The 17,934-nt window shown below is 37.6% G+C and overlaps 1 protein-coding gene across 1 annotated transcript in view; it reads left to right on the forward strand.

Annotated features, from left to right (window-relative positions):
* Positions 1 to 15,174, forward strand: part of Nectin3 (nectin cell adhesion molecule 3) — a 121,480-nt gene extending 106,306 nt beyond the window's left edge. Inside the window, exons 8-9 of the mRNA XM_074073069.1 lie at positions 6,184 to 6,246; positions 7,062 to 15,174. Of these exons, the coding sequence (XP_073929170.1) occupies positions 6,184 to 6,246; positions 7,062 to 7,241 (243 nt within the window). The 3' untranslated portion in view covers positions 7,242 to 15,174. The remainder of the gene's footprint in view (positions 1 to 6,183; positions 6,247 to 7,061) is intronic.
* Positions 15,175 to 17,934: the final 2,760 nt, after the last annotated feature.

Below are 17,934 nucleotides of genomic sequence, written 5' to 3' on the forward strand. Positions count from 1 at the left end.
AGCCTGAATAAGATTTCATGGAGAATCAAAGTAATTAAGTAGTATATTCATTATTCATGCATTCTTCATATAATCTGTACTTCTTCCATAAAAAGTAGAAAGTACACATTAAAATATTTAGTTATGTCTGCCATACTATAAGTGGCAGTGGAAAGTTACCCAGAGATGTGACAGAAGCTTAACAAATGCTTGAACTGGGAAAGCAGAGGTGGAGGACAGACCAGTTACACTCTGGGCGTGAGGCTGGCTGTACATCTTCATTTACCACATTGGGAAGTGAAGGCAGATGGCTGTCAGATGTCAGCAGAAAGGTATAAGCTCATTAAACTGAGGCTTTGAGAGGTGAGTTAAGGTCCTTTGAGGACTTAAGAAGTTGAAGTTTTAAAACATGCTATCTTTTCACTTCTCTGTTAAGGTGGGAGAAGCTTAAACTGTTTTGTATGGCAGGTAGAAAAAAGCCATTGCAAGAAAAGTGAGAGCAAGACAGCTGAAATATGGAAGTTCTCTTAGGTAGAGGAGTGATTTGCTGAAGTGGAGAGAGAGACCAAAAAGTGAGATGAAGCATAAGATGGACCATGTTTGCAAACATCAAGACCCCTCTGCATGAGTAGAGGGGAGAAGACAGGAGTCAAAGTGCTAGTGTTCTCAATGGGAAGACTTTCCTCACCATAACAGATTGACTGGTAGTAGAAAGAGTTCTGACTTCTCTCAGTTTAAGGAAATCCTGGAAAGGATTATGTCAGTTAGGTCTAGAAATTGGAGAGAATTTATTAAGGAAAAGCTTGAGAAGATAGAACAGTGTTTAAAAAGGAACAATGTTTATAAATCAAGCATTGGAGCAAAGGAAAAGTATGGTTCTACAGGAGGAAATGCAGGTCTTTTAGGGGATGAAATTATGAAAAAAGATATAATACCAAAAAGACTTGAATTTGGCAGCCAGGGCCTCAGCCCAATGGAACTGTAGTTTGAAGATTTTCAATTGTCAGAGAAAACAAGTGCCTTGGGTTTTTATAGGCTATTGTAGGTTATTGTATGACAATAAGAGCTTGTTGTATTGTTACTTCTGTCATCACTAAGAATAAACTTCAACAACTCTGAATGCTCTGCTTACGGGATTTTAAAATATTCTTATATGAAAGCAGAGGAAAGTATAATGCTAAAGAAGGAAGGTTCTGTTTTATTTGTTGGGTCAAAGAAGGTAAAATGTTTACTAAGATAACAAATAAACCTGAAAAGCTAGTTTTGCTAGCACTTTGAAAGCCAGAATGAGAGTCCATGTAACTTCAGTAAATCAGGAAAGTGAATATGCATTGTAGTTCAATAGAAATTGCTACAACGCAACAAATATAAGTAGGGAAGCTGAAATATGCACTACAGACTCAGAATAGCCTAAGGCTATCTAGGAAAATACACAAGAATAACAGAATAATATATACTGCATATACAACACTTGAACTATTAGTTTTATTCAGTACATAAATAAATGTTAAACACCAAACATATGTAAGGTGTTATGCAAGGCATGTTATACACACTATGGTCCCCAATATAGGGGAGGATGTGGAGCAACAGGTCTTTCATTCATTGCTGGTGGAAATGCAAAAATAATTCACTTTGGAAGAAAATTTGGCAGTTCCTTACTAAACTAAGGATGCTCTTTTTATGAAATTCAGTAATCATGCTCCTTGGAATTTACTCAAATGAGTTGAAAATCCATGCCCACATAAAACCTGCACATTGAGATTTATAGCAGCTTTCGTCATAATTACCAAATCTTGGAAGCAACTAAGATGTCCTATAAGTGAATGGATAAACTGTAACACATCCAGACAGTAAAATATTCAGTGTTAAAAAGAAATGAGCTGTCAAGCCATGAAAAGACAAAGAAGAACCTTACATGCATACTAGTAAGTAAAAGAGACCAACCTGAAAAAGCTACACACTGGATGACTCTTAACCCTGTGACAGGCTGGAAAAGGCAACTCTGCTGTCCAGGTGTTAGGTGGGTGGGAAGGGATGAATAGAGTAAACAGAGGGGATTTTTAGGGCAGTTGTAAGTATCTTAAGTGATACTACAGTGTTGGATCCATGTCATTATACAGTTGTTAAAACCTATGTGAAGTACATCATATGTAAACTATATGACCTGTAGGTGGTGATAATGTACCTGAAGGTTCATCATTTGTAACAAATGTACCTCTGTGATACAGAATGTTCATAGTCTGGGGGATGTCTCTGGGAGGTGGAAAGAAAGGGTATATAGGAACCATATTTTCCACTCAACTTTTCTGTGAATCAAAAACTGTGCTAAAATTTTAATGTGTTAATTTAAAAAGGTGTACTTTTGGACATTTCATTTCAACATTGCAAAATTGTTGGGCTCCTGAGGAACAGTGATTTAATAATGAAGATTTAGAATATGGGATAAGAAGATGACCTTACCCATTCACTTATTGTCCAATCAGTGTATATGAAGATTGTTTTAGTGCCCAGGAATTATTTCCTTTTCTTGTTCAAGTCTAGAAACATGCTTGTCCTTCATTGTCAAATGTACCACTCTGACTAATTTCATATCTCCTACCCTAACAAAAAGGTAGAAATCCTGTTATTGCTCATAAAGGTGGTGACTCTTTGACATCTGTATTGAAATAAAATAGGTTTTTGTTAGTTTCTGTAGTTCCCTAAACAGTTAATTTAATACTAGTTATATTGGTGCTTGTGACACTGCATCATTGGCTTGCAGGGACTTAGAGATTACTGTGTTTCATGGACGATGACAAAAGTAAGTCTTACCAGTATGTTCAGGAAGATGTGAATGATAATTCATTTTTCTGGTCATGTTAAATTTACCATTTGGAATTTTATAGAGTGAATCTAGAATATCACGTCTTCCAGCCACTTCTCCCCTTGAACTCTTAAAGGCTTAATCACTGTGTTTCTAGAATGTACTCCTCTTTTGGCTGACTATGCACCTGTTTTCTACGCACTGCTATCCATGGGAGGAATAGGCAAAGCGCCTTGTTGGTATGCACCTTTTATTATGACCATCAGTGTTGTCTTCAACTTTTTTTTCCCATCTTTTCACATGATCAGACTATTAAATAGGGAACAGAAACAAATTTTTGGTTGCCCTCCAATTTGACAGGTAGTCTATCTGCCTGTTTGGAAGCTGAGGTTGCTTCGAACATCACTGAAATTGCTTTCCCTTTTACATCAGTGTCAAAAATTGAGTCAGACTATTACACATGGGGGACTAGTCGAAAAAACAGTGTGAGCCGTCTGTGACAGGACTTTGTTGGAGGTTCCTTGATGCTGATAAAAGAAGCAATGATACGATGGCTCTTAGTGACTTTTTCTTCTAAAAGTCAACACAAATAGGTTTAGGTTTTATTAGTGTAATAAAGAGGCTACTTGAAGTTGTAGAAATGAGTTTGTAAATAAGAGATCTTTTATAGAGACATACAGATGCCTCTTCAAAAAGAATAGATTTGCTCTAGTGGCTTAGAAAATTCACACCCATCCTCTCCATGGAGAAGCTTCTAACTGCCCTGCCTTTTCTCAAATTCAATTCAGCTATGAGCGATGCAATATTTCTTAATTACCTGTATTAAAATGGAAGGGAAATAACTACGGGAATAATTTAAAACAAAAAAGAAGTAAAGGAAAACGCTATTTTTATTTTAAGGAATTTGTTTCCCAAGTCTATTTTCCTTGGCCCAGGACCATCTACATAATTTGTGAGGCTAGTACATAGAGCATATGCAAGACTCCTTGCTCAAACATTAAGAACATCAAGATAAATTGGGATAAGTAAGAGGTTTGCCCTTGCTAGGACATGGCCTCCAGAAATCTGCCAGATGTACATGATACTGGCAACATGTGTACTCCTGACCCTGACCTTTCCTGAACTAGTGCTGTGACTCCTTCTAGGATGAAGGACAGCAGCATTCAGTAGATGGGGGTGCCAGGTGAAACCTGAGTACCAGAATAAGGAAAGAGCAGCCATGAACCAATAGAAACTAGGAATCTAAAGGAAGATGCCCACAATCTTAGGTACTTTGTCCCATTAGACTATCTACAAAGTATAAATTCACAATAAATTAAGCACTCTTAAGATGACAATCACAGAATCTTAAATACCATGGACCCTGTGTGACTAGCTACATGTTGATGAAGCTGGCCTGCCCTTCATTTTTACTGGTGTGTACTGTTAACATCAACTGGTCATGTGAAAAACTCTAGAATCATGCAGAATATGATGGGGGAATGAAATTGTCGTGGATAATTTATAACATACCTTGATATAGGATATAAAGAATTGATGATAGTAAGAGTGACTCCAGTAAGGAATCAATTTACAATAGTAAATTGTAGAAATTCAGGTTAGGGTTAGAGATGGGAACAGCTGTATTAGTCCGTTTGTACTGCTATAACAAAGTACCATAAACTAGGTAACTTATAAATAACAGAAATTTATTTCTCCTAGTTCTGGAGACTGGGAAGTCCAAAATCAAGACATCAGCACCTTCACTGTCTGGTGGGGGCCCTCTTCTGGATATGATCATCTTCTTACTATAAACCCAGATGGTGAAAGGGGAGAACTCTGACTTCCTCGCCCTTATAAGGCCCTACCCTCATGACCTAATCATTCCCAAAGGTCCCACATCCTAGTACCATCACATTGGCGATTAGGTTTCAACTTGTGAATTTGTAGGATGACAGGGCAATGGGAGGATGGCACACAAACATTCAGACCATAGCAATGGCCAAGACAGACTATAATGATCATAAAACAAGACTGACCACAATGTGTGCTATAATAGAGGTGCAAACAAGAGTAATAGGGAAACCTGGAGTAAAATAATTTAACTTTGACAGAGAATGTTGAAAGGCCTTGTGGAAAAAAAAAAACACTTTAGTCAGGCCATGATGAGTGAGTTTTTCAGCTGCCAGAGTTTAAGGGGCAAACCCACTAGACCAAAGGGACAGTGTGAGCAAAAACTGTGAATACAGAGCTTGTTGATAGACGTGTCTACACACTGACATTCAGTCGTGTTTTTTTCATAATCACTGAACATCTGTTTTCCAGGCACTAAGCTAGAATCAGGGGATCCAAGACTATAGGATTTGGAATGAGACCCCATCTACTATTTACCAGCTATGTGTCTGGGGCCAGCTTACTTAATTGCACTTGAGCCTCAGATTTAGTTATTGGTAAAATAAAAATGACAGTTTTATACATTATAGAAGTATTTGTAAGAATTGGATAAGATAATGTTTATAAATCACTCCAGTGAGCAGTCTGAATATAGTAAAGGAGACAAATATGTAATTATGCTTATAGATGCTATGAAGGTTGTTTCCACCTGAGAGTAGTGGTGAGGGCTTCACAAAAGATGTGATATTTGAGCCAGGCTCTGGTGACTCATGCGCATAATCCTTGGTACTTGGAGGCTGAGATCAGCAAGATCTAAGATTGGAGGACAGGCTTTGAGAGACCCCATTTCGACCAATAGCTAGGGATAGTGTTGCCTATCATCCCAGCTACTACAAGAAGCAAAAAATAGGAGTATCATGATCCTGGCCAATCTGGGCAAAAAACAAGACACTATCTCCATAATAACCAGAGTGAAAACAGCTGGAGTTGTGGCTCAAGAGGTAGAGTGCCTGGCTTATAAGTGTTGTGAAGGCCTGAGTTCAAATCTCCTTAGGTCAAGGTTCAGTTCAAAAGTGATGAAACCTTTTACAGTCTGAAGAGGTGGAAGTAACAAGCAGGAGAAGAAGAATGAAAGCATATATGTCTATAAATAAAGACTGATGTTTTATTGACAAGTCAGACCACTCTTATCTGATCAGACTTCCACTGGGAAAAGGCAGAAGACCTATGCTTAACTCCTCAAGTAAGATACACCCAATTTTGCATGAGAGTTTCTGCAGCAGGTCTGGGTATTATCTTTCTAAAAAGAAGTCTGGAGCCAAGAGCAGGGAGGAATGAGGCAAAAAGGGAGGGAATGAAGAAGAGAATATGTAGTTACATTTTCCATCCTCCTGTGGAACATTTTGCTTAACTGTTAGATGTCTAATAAGATGAAGGTCCATTTTAAAAATAGAAGTCTTTGTAGTATTAGTCAATATGTTTTACCATGTGCTTGAAAGAGCATGTCTTTTTATGTTTTCTTCCAGACTGAACACTTTCCTTTGCAGACTCAGTTCAAAGAAAGAGAAGTTGGCAGTCTTCAGCCCTCTGTAAGTTACATGGTCATGTTGTATCAGCCTAGGTGAAGCTGGTGACAGACATGCTTATTAAAATCATTGGATGTCTATCAAATTTATTGCATTCATCTTTCCCCTATAGGAGTGTCTGTGCTGTGATTTGTTAAAGTCCTTGAGCTTGCTTGCTCTTCGACATAGTCCAAGAGTTATTTCTAAATAATCTCAAAAGTAATCAAATTTTATGAAACCAATAACCAAGTGGAGGGGTCAGTTCCAGAGATACCACAGAGCATCATGGGAAATTCATTTTATAGTATGTGTCAGCTGTGGCCCAAGGTCAAGCCAGAAAGAGAGGTCAAGATGAGAATATTTTTAGCAGCATTTCTCATTCTGTTTTGTCAAGCATATGATCAGATGCCAGTTCATTTTACTGTGTCCTTTCCCTAATTCCCCACTGCTGAATCCTGAGTTTATTTTTGTTTTGTTTAATTCTCCAAATATCTCATATGTTCATTCCAAGCTTGAGCCTTACTTGAAAGCCTCAACCGTGGTTCTTCAGATACCAATTACAAATTTCAAAACTTGAAACTGATCACAGTCCCCAACAGCTGCAATTTTGTATGTAGGAGCTACCACCAATTCTTATTCAGGTATTGAATAAGAGCTCAAGTGACTGGAAAATGATAAGTTGTTGAACTTTACCTTGCCACTTAATTCCTTGTGGGGTGATGAATCAGGGACACAAGCTTTCATGAATTCTATTTTTGCCTGTTTATACCAAAGTGCTAAAAAACAAAAAAATGCAAACAGCCACTCTGCTAACGTAAGCAATGTTTGAATTTTTTTAGAATGGACTAAATAGCAGGAGATTTGACTATGACGATGAGAACCCAGTGGGAGAAGATGGGATTCAGCAGGTGTACCCTCTTTACAATCAGATGTGCCACCAAGACCGAAGTCCTAGCAGACATCATCAAAACAGCAACCCTGAGAGAGTCTACATTAACCCAAGAGAACACTATGTGTGATTTTCCTCGTTTGCCCATGGGTATTCTAGCAAATGTTTAAAACCGAGGCCTATCGTTATTTTATCCTCCCTCATTTAAACAATCCCAGTCGACGTGCATTAGAAGTCTTGATGAATGATTTGGAGCTAAGAGTGGATTTCTTTGCTTCATTAAGGGTTTCTTAACCACCAACTGTGTTTGTGAACTTGACTATGGCATTGTGCGTTTCTGTGATGCTGGTGTTTACTAACGTTTGGCCTGTGATGGCAGGTTCATTTGAAAGCACAGCATCTGCCTACAATGGCTGCAGCAATTCTCCAGCAGGAAAGGCCCCAGCTGGTAGTATTAACCTTGTTGGGTCTCAGGCAGGCCAGCCTTCTCATCTGTAATTCAAACGGGTGGAAAAATGCGTTCAGAATCCACTTCACTAATTATTTTGCTGGGATTTAGATTTCCCTGACATGCTTAATACAGTTACAATACCTGTGTACAAATGGAGGCCTGGGGAAAGAGGCAAATTTTTCTATTTATGCTGAACACATCACAAAAGGCAGTTTAAATCTTCTAAACTCTCATGTGATTGTGATGTATGTTCCTTATTGATTGATAAGATCCTGAGGGGTCCATAGTTCCTACTATGATCTGCCTCCTCATGACTAGCTATGTGTAACAAAGGTTCTTCTCTTGCTTTGTCCTTGTTACCACAGTCCTATTCGTAACTCAGCCACATTAGCCTATTTCCCACCCTACTAAACTCTGAAAACCCTGTCTAAATGGTGGATAGCCTTTAGCCTGTCCATCTTTTCCCTGTACACAACAAGCTCAGCTTTCACTTCTGAAACTTTGTTCAAACTAATCTCAATCCACACAGGCTCTAGCCTGCATTTTTCAAACTACTTATCTTACATGTTTTATCTACCTCAGAAAAGCCTGCTGGAAAATCACCATGAAATAACTCCTATTCTTTCAAAGCCAGGTGGAAAATTTGAAAACTTTTTTTTTAAAGCCACTTCACTATGGCATGTGTGCTAAACCCATGTCCTGTTTTCCTCCTCTCCTTTACCTGGCCAACAAGACTAAAGAGATGCTAAAAAGCAAATAATATAGCGACTTACATGTCGGGATAGTCTCTAACACTGTGATGCCTGCATATGTCTGTCTTTGAGTTTTCTCATCTCCCTTTGCTGGCTTCCCACCACTGAGACTGATGATGGTAATTACAGTGGGGTTAGCAGAAACAGAAGGATCACAGGGGCATCCCTCTCCCTCACATCTTAAGGAGAACATAGCTTTACTGTGTGTTCTGGATGATTAGAGGTGTGTCACAGGCATAAGAAAACACTACACTGTCCTATCTTACAAAATAGTAACGTAAACACTGAAATAAATTAAACGGTAAACATTTCCAAGCTAAGCTGCAAGGGGAGAGGAGGATATTAACAGATTTCTAATGAGATACCAAAGATAGCTTATGTTGTGCTGACTTCAGTTCTTGCTTGTGTGTGTATTTCCTATTTTTGTTGCCATGCTTTGTCAGACAAATTATGCAGATTGTTTTACAGTACAAATATACTCCTCCCCCCCCACCCCCCACTTACCTGGTTGATCAACAGTTCTGGGGGAAAGGACACTCAAATTCTACCCAGATGCACTGGCTAGGTAATTAGCACTTTTAAATGCTATAGCTATAGAACTTCAAAGGTAAGTTCCAATGACCCTCATTGCTGAATCACTGCTACCTCAGAGTTAGAGTTTGCTGCCCTTTGTAGCAGAGAAAACAGTCAACTTCATTACTTGGAGTGCTTCACTAAGTTAGTGCAACTGAAGAATCTTGTGATTCTTTTCCAGCAGTGAGGTGGCTGTGATCAGAGCTCAACTGATGGTGAAGTCTTTCCTAAATATTGGATGTTATGAGGTGATATGGTGGCACACCACCCCCTTTAGAAAGCTTTCGAAGTCTCTTAATGCTGGGGAAAGTTTCTAGTGTCCTGCTGGAAAGAGGTTGTTGTCAGTTTCACAAAAGTACACTGTGGGCCCAAGCGGAGTAGAGATGATTTCATTTGAACCAGAGAAAAGGATTTAGAGACTTGGAGTTTTTGGAGCCCTTTGCCTATCTTCAGCAGCCTCCCATGAGTAACCCATTGTCTACATTTAAACATTTTTGATATAGTTATAGAACAGAAGTTTCAGGATATAGATACTTTTCTTGTAGCCAACCACTTCAGCATCCTCCTTGCCTTTCTATCAGTTATATTTCTTAAGTAAATTGGTAGATTTTATAGCTGTTGGTCCTTTTGCACGAGTCATATAAGCTCTATAGTAGTTTATTCCTGGTGCCTCTCATCTGTTCTATCTAAAAACTTAGCCAAATACAGAGCAGCTTTAAAAGTGTTTGATTATCCAGCCCACTCCACCAAAAAGAAAAAGAAAATGCCATCCAGAATTAGCCTGTTGATCTCTAAATTTGGAACTTAGACAACTTGATGATGCCATTTAAATTTGGAAGTTAGACTCTTAAAGGCCATGAGTGAGCCTGAGGGATAAAATTCACAGCTGATGTTACATGCTCTTCCCATAACTGGTTAACTGAAGAGCACTCTGAAATAGAAATAAATCCCCGTAGCATTTTTCCACTTATGTTTGCAGCTTTGAATTTCAAGGGGCTAGGGGTACATGTTCACCTGTTTTATAGGCAGCACCTCCAGGAGTGTGCATTGTTGCTGCAATAGCTGACCCCCAGATTCTCTGCACACCACATTAGAATGAAGCATCTGCACCACCGAGAACTGAATTGACAATGAGATGAGAATCTTAACTGGCGGTGGTTTATTATGTCTTCCGTGAGTTTCCTCCCTAAACTTGGACATCTTATGTGTTCTAAACTTAAAGAAATTAATGCTTTTGGGGCTACATTATATGGTGTTCTTACCCATGCAAGGTTTTGCTTATAACACACACATAGTAGAGACTAAAGAAATATACCACAAACTAAACAAACTGGTTCCCTTGTTATTTTCTATGGCCTTGTTTTCTCACAGAAATAGGATCCTTCGTTTATTCTGCTGAGAATGATTTCCTAAATATTCTTTCATAGTAGTCTGAAATTCACAATTTTGTTTGCCATTGTTCAATTTTCCCCTGCACTGTACAGGTCTCTAGTGCTATTCTTTCTATACAATACAGCCTGCCTTAAATCCTCTTATTTCCTGGGGCATAGAGGATAGACCATTGTTACAAGAATCAAAAGAACAGGTTCTACTCCCAGCTTTACTACTTTCTAATCATGGAAACTTGGGAAAGTCACTTATACTGTCTGAGGTATCCCCATGCGTAAATCAGAGATTGTAATACTTTCTCTGTGAACCTCTCAGAATTATGGTGAGAATTAAATAAGGTAAAAATGGATGAGAAATTATTAGTCCGCTCCAAACTGACAAGTACCTATGTCTATTGTTGTTCCATATTGAACCTAAACTTCCCATATCTTTGCCAGCATTTAGAGTATGGGAGTGTCTCCAGAGAGTAACATGAAAATTTCAGTTCAACCTAATTTGAATATAATCAAGTTCAAGTGTCAGGCATTCCTTTCATTATAATAAACATTTGTCATGTGGAAAGCTTCTGATCAGAATGTTAGCCTTCTGAGCTTCAGCTAAAATTGAAAATGCCTGTTGCTCCAACTAGTAGCTCTTGTTTTACAAAGTACTATTAACACTATCATTACTGAGTAATATGGACTGGGTTCTAGGTCAACCACTGTACATGAATCATCTCTCTGAATAGAACCAGACCTCTGTTTTGTCCTCTTTCCAAGAGCCCCTGTGGGGATAGACAGGCTTATATTCCCACACCACATAATCACAGGTCATTCTGACACCAATCAGCAGTTACTTCTTTCAAATCTGCTTTTGTTGTTCAAGGTTATAGTTATCTTGATTTCCTTTATTTAAGCAGAAGTATAAGAAGAAAGCAAGAGTATGTGCTCATTTTTACTTAGGTTTTTTTTTTAACTTCTTTATATATTCAGAAAGACCCTTATATTCCTTAGATTAACCATAGATACAAAAACAATCAACCAAATAATCAAAAACACTCCAACCCAGTCCATTTAGTTGTAATGGGCACAAATTTCTCTGTAATATCCCTTCCTTAACTTAGTTCTTTGATATACTCATTGCTCTGTTTGTCTTACCTTTATTGAACAACCAGGGATGGTAACAATCATACTGTAGACAACTAGAAGAAAGCTAACTTTTAGAAACTCAGGAGAAGAATAGAAATTGTGTGAAGTTGAAATGCCAGGGAAGAGGGTCCCCCACCTGAGACTCAGCTCTGTGGCTTTTCGTGCCTGCACTTGAATGACAAGGCCCTTCCTTCATACCTGGGTCATTTTCAGACCTTATAAGAGAAACAGGTACTTACATTCCATCAAACTAGAAACTAATATTCTCAAGCTTAATCAACTACAGACTATGACTGGAGTAATCTTGTTTATATCTATTAAAACTTATGAGTTTCCTCTATTAAAGAAATTATAGGCTAGCCTTTGGCTATTTGGACATTTACAACCTTTAGGTTGTTTTGGTAGCCTTCAGCAGACAACTTTATCAGGCTTTACACTGAAATTAGGTCTTTGACCAAGTACTGCTTCATGCATAGTTATCCAATCTGTCCTATATGCTTGAAAAAAATCCCAACTCAGTCCTTTTAGGCAACCTAACAACATCCTACCTAAAAGCATTATGAGAAGTGAATCCTACAGTATTCCAGAAGATTCAGTCAGATAGCCAATTTACTGTTTGACTTCTATATAGAAGGAGTTAGGAATCTGAGGTCTGGTGGGCTTGTTCATGGAAGGGCTGGAGTGCCCTACACTTTCTGGTCCAACCCACATATCTTCAAAACAACTGATTTAACCATTGAAAATATCCACTTAGTAACAAAGTTTCTGGGGTTGAACTACAGAAAAAGCTTTTGTAGCAACAGCTTCTGAAGTGACCAATGTTTTCCAAATGCTAGCAGTCCCTGAAGAAATTAGGATAACCAACCACCTGCGGAGTGTATGTTGAGACTGATTAGCATTTGCCAAAATAATTTGAAGAAATTATGTTGAATATAACAGAATTTATTAAGGATTTCTCAGGTTTTCACACCCTCATGGGGGGGGGGAGTGGAGCTATTTACTATATAGTCAACAGCTTACTAAATAGAATTTTTGCTGGCATTTATCATTAGTGAAAATGTTTTCTTTCTTAGGGGCATGTATATGTATGTGAGAGAGAGAGGAGAAAGTGAAAGAGAGAGAGAGCAATCTACTTAAACTTTACTCTCCAACCTATATTTGTAAATCATTAGGTTTATTAGTACTATATGTCTGTTACTGGATTATTCTCCCCACTTGGGTTTCAGCTTCATTGTAGAAGTTTGAAGCAAAATAGACTAGAATAAAAAGAGAATGTAAAAAAGTCCAAAGACATTAAGCATGTTTTTTGAATCATAAATAATCCATTGGGACCATGTAAAAATTCTCTCTGATCTCAGTGAGAAAGGAAATTCATGACAATTAATTTGTCATGAATAAATCACATTTGTCATGAATATGTCACAGCATTGATTCCATTCAGAATATCCCAGTCAATGTTTGAATGTAAAGTTATGATCTATATCAGGTGACATACCTCCCTACATCAAAAAATACTGGTTACATTCTTAACCTCCAGTTGTGAGGTGTAGGGCTAAACACCTGAGTTTCAGAAGAACAGATGCTGTGAACATCAATACCTTCTAAATTTACAGGAAAGAGCAACATCTCTACGAATCAATGGTGAGCAGGGTTCTGCCCACTAAGTGCACCATTCCTCAGCTATGCTGTTACCATTGCTACAAGCACATTTATACAGGATGCATGTCAGTTGAACCCAAGGATATATACTCTTGGACTTAAAGTTATTACTAAATTATAATTGCCATCCCAAACATTTTTCAATAACCAAAAAGCCAACTTCTGAGAATATTTAAACTTTTTGCTTTAGCTAAGGTAGGAAAACAAACAAATAATTCCCCTCTTGTGGTTTTTCCTCCAGCACCACCATTGAAAGTATTTCTTCAATTAGGTCCTCCTTTACCCAGCAAGATGGTTGATGTCATGATCTAAACTGATTGTATGCATTCCGATGGCATGAAATTCAACTGTGAAAGTCAATTAGAAGAGACCTTGAGAGAAAGCATCCCTGAGAATCCAGAACATCAGATTTGCTACACTGGTTTAGAACTATGGCCTATCATAACACAGATGTGTCTGACAGCCATGAAGAGATGTGTCTCCTCCAGGGGTTAATTTCCCTTAATAACTCACAGAGGATCCTTGAAGCCCAGAGTTGCATGTGAATTTCCAAGTGAACGGGCACTATTGTTTTGGTTTCCAGTAACCTTTCCAATAAAGCTCAGTATTCTTTCTAATCCACCCCAGCATATTGATCAGGCTAGATTTAAATTCCCCTCTCAAGTCTAATCAATGGCTCAGTGTTCATTATATTTAACTGGAGACCACAACAATTTGCCCTAAATGCATTAGTTTACACTTGCCCGTGCCATGGCTCATTTATTTCTTTGCCTCACACAGTCTTATGAGAAAGCCTTGCTTATGCTTCCTTCAGCTGAGCATTTCAGTACTCAGATGAGTGTTTGTCATCTTAGATTTCATTGTATAGTTGAAATTCCAAGTCCTTTGTAAAAAAAAAAAAAGTAATTGGTATGGCTACTGGATCCCTGGATTATTCCACTTGTCCACCCATAATAATGCCTGTTTATCCTCTACCTTCTGTTTCTATTTCTAAGCCCATACTTTACAGCAAGCATCTGTTCCCACCTGTTCCCTCTCTGTGTGGTCTTAACCTCTTCACGTCTTTACTTCCCAGTTTTATCTCTGTATGTTAGTACTCTCTACCTCACAGGGGTTTTATATGGAGAAAAATAAGATGTTTAAGGGTTGTCTTCAAGAGAGTTCCTTCTTTCAAAGTGATTTTTACAAAAGCCCCTTGGCTTAGAAATAAGAAACTCTATAGCTTTTTTTTTTTCTATTCTTGTTTTGCTATTTTTACTTCTGAAAAGTGATCTCTGTCTAGAGTCTTTATTTTGTTTTAGCTTTCTTCCCATTAACCATTTTCACACTGAAATCTCATCCATGCTATGAACATTTTACTTATAGAACAAAAACTAATTCTCCCACAAAAACTCTCTATCATTAAACAAATTTATGTACCCTGGGAAAGGAAACATCAAGCTTTTCCTGTAAGAAGCCAGAAGCCAAGGAGGCTTCACTGTCTCATAAGATTTCACTTGGTGCCTTGCTTCTCCCTATGTAAACTGAAGCTAATCTGGCTTCCTATCACCTAGGTATTGTGAGTCCTGATGAATAAATGCTAAAAGTATTTTGTAAATGTCCGGTACTATATAAATGCATAGTGAATAATATAGAGATTCTTCAAATAGAAATATGTTTTTATGTAGCTCAACTGAGAATTCTGATCCACCCATTGTTTTTAAAAGAAATGTTTTCCTAACCCGTTCTTTTGGTTTTTTGTTTTTTTAAAAAAAGATTTAGCTTTTTAGTTAGTTTCTAGCCATTTAAACTGTTTTCATTTGGGTATATAGGAAATGATTGATTCTATGTACTTTCGTTTGTCAGAAAATACACAGGTTATATTTTTCAGTGTTAGAACTGAAACAATTACATAACAGTGTAGTTGGCTGAAGAGGAAAATTCTAGCTTGGATGTTGCAAAATACAGAAATACAAAGATTAGCTTTGAATTTGAGACTATATTTTAAATAGTAGATACTAATGTGGTTGTGATATTCTTTATTTTTAGCTTACCAGAAATTGTCTTTTATTTTTACAGTTTTGAACTATATGGGTCTTTACATGTTTTGAATAAAGATTTTTAACCACTTAAGGTTTTCATTTATATTGTTATCAATAAACCAATTGCTAAAATACATATAAAAATTAACTTAAGTGCATGACTATAAAATGCATGATTTAAGACCATCTGAATTATTTGCATACTGAATCATTTTAAAAAGGTTTTAAAAAACAGTAACACAAATGCTTTTATGCCTCACACAGTATAAAAATATTTTCAAGAATGTGGTAAGTTGGGGAGAAGGGTGGGGGAGGGGGGTAAGGTGGAGAAATGACCCAAACAATGTATGCACATGTGAATAAATGAACAAAAAAAAAAGAAAAAATATCCGACACAAAAGGGCTATCGGAGTGTTTCAAGTGGTAGAGTGCCTGCCAAGCAAGCATGAGGCCCTGAGTTCAAACCCTATTACTGCCAAAAGTATTAAAAATAAAAAAATTTGCTTGGTTGCTAACTTTAAAACAAAAAGAATGTGGTAAGTTATATATTATTGCAGTTACTTATTTATAAAAATTATATAATGCTTTTTTAAATGAGGCTATGCTGTATTTATTCCAGTTAAAGAATTGCTCTTCATTTCTAATTAATTCTCAGTCATTAAAATTACCTTTCTTTATGAAATTTTATTATTACTAAATGGTCATTAAATGTCAAAAAACAAAGATATCTCTGGTACATTCTTGAATTTTATTTTGGAGATGCCTGTCTAATTTGAGAAATCCCATAGTCTAAGAACCAATTTTTAAAAGATAATATTTTATTGGGGTACCATAAAATTCACCCTTTTAAAAAGTGTTAAATTCAGTGGATCTTAGTATATTCACAGCTAAAGTATTTTCATCACCTCCAAAAGAAACCCAGGCATATTAGCTGTCAGTCCTTAATACACCGCCCCCTCCCCAAGTCCCTGGCAACCAGCATTCTACTTTCTGTCTGTCTACGGATTTGCCTGTCCTGAATAGGTCATATACATGAAATTATACAATATGCATTCCTAGCGACTATCTTCTTTCACTTGGCATAATGTTTGTGAAGTTCATCCACACTGCATCTCACATCATTTTTCAGATTGCCAAGGGATATTTTACTCTATGGATACACCACATTTTATTCATTTATTGGCCAGGGACAACTCAAAGGGTTGTTTGTGTTTTGTGAAGTAATTGGGAAGTATTACGAATAATACTGCTATGAACATTTATGTGCAAGTTTTCGAGTGAGCATATATTTTACCTCCCTTGCATGCATACTTAGAAATGGACTTTCTGATTACAAAGCAACACTATGGTTCATTCTCAAAGCTGCTGTACTATCTCACCAATCCATATCCATATCTCACCATCTCCATATCCTCACCAATGCTTGTTACTTTCTGTCTTCTTGATGATAGCTGTCATAGTATAAGGGTGAAGTGAAATCATATTCATTTGAATTTTCCTGATGGCTGATGATGTTTTCTCATTATCTATAGCCCTTCAAAAAAGTAAAGCTATTCTTAGCTCATGAGCCATATAAAAACAGGCTGCAGACTATATTCCACCCACAGCTAGCCAATTTCTTCCCTACAGGATAGAATTGGTAGACAGATATATTGCAACAGGTATTATAAATACACTACATTTTGAAGAACAGACAAAAGCCCATGAAAACTAGACATGGAAGTTTGAAAAGAATACATGAAGTAGAGAGCTATTAAATCAGCTTGATGGATTGAAAAAAAATGCCTACATTGTATCAATTGCTATTTTCCGTGGTGTACATACTTCCTCAATGACCCATTTTAAGCTTCCAAAGTGACACCACTGAACCTGAAGTTGTGAAGTGACATGCACAGTCAGCACTGGCAGCTGTGCCAGATGACTCTAATATATCACCAAAGTCCGCCACCTCTAATTGTGCACAATCTATGGCAGTTAGGAAATACAGCGTCTGCAAGACTATGGTGGGTCTCCTACAAACATCCAGTGGGAAAAAGAATATTTGCCCCTCCCATTGTATCTATAGACTCCCCAAAAGCATTTTGCTGTTTTTCAGCCTTCATTACTCTGGAATCATGGCCACATGTCCACAGGGTTAAAAAAAAAAAAAGTGTTGAAATACAACAAAGGGGAACATGTTCCGATCCATCAAGAAAACTTCCTGGAAAATACATTTTAGTTGGATGTTGCATACATGGAAAAGGGCCACTAAACACAGGCACAGACATATTCCACACATATGGATTGTCTGTGCAGCACTCTAAAAATGAGAGTCAAAAAATTGAAGCATTTGTTTCAGTGGTTAGGTATGCAATACATGAACAGATGTTTTGCCTGTGAGTATCTTCTCCCCAGAGGTTCCAAGAAAAGCCTCAATTTTAGACTCTGTTTCCACCAAAACACAAGGAAAAAAAATTCCCTTCTACACCTTCTGAAATTGCTGCATAAAGCTCAAGAGAAATTAGATGTTGAATCATCCAGAAAATAAGCAGTTCATATCTCAGACTTTAAATAGCCCATGGCCTTAGTTTGTGTAGCATATTTAAGCATAACCAAGCCCTCTTATCCACAGTCTTTTGGGGCACCCCCTACATTTTCTAAACATTTCCCCTCCTGGCTGGCGCTAAAGCCCAAAGTTCAGGGAGGGACTCATGCTTTTGACTTATACTTGTCAGCTTTGCTGAGCAGAAGTGGTCTTTATGTTGCCTTGCTTGGGATGTCAAGGGATGGTCCTAGAAATTGCAAAGACAATACTGATGTTTTACTCACAGCTCCCAACTGTTCATTCCCCAAATTGGAGATTTCCCCATGT

The sequence above is a fragment of the Castor canadensis genome, chromosome 5 (assembly GCF_047511655.1).
Source record: "Castor canadensis chromosome 5, mCasCan1.hap1v2, whole genome shotgun sequence".
In the NCBI taxonomy this organism is placed as follows: Eukaryota; Metazoa; Chordata; class Mammalia; order Rodentia; family Castoridae; genus Castor; species Castor canadensis.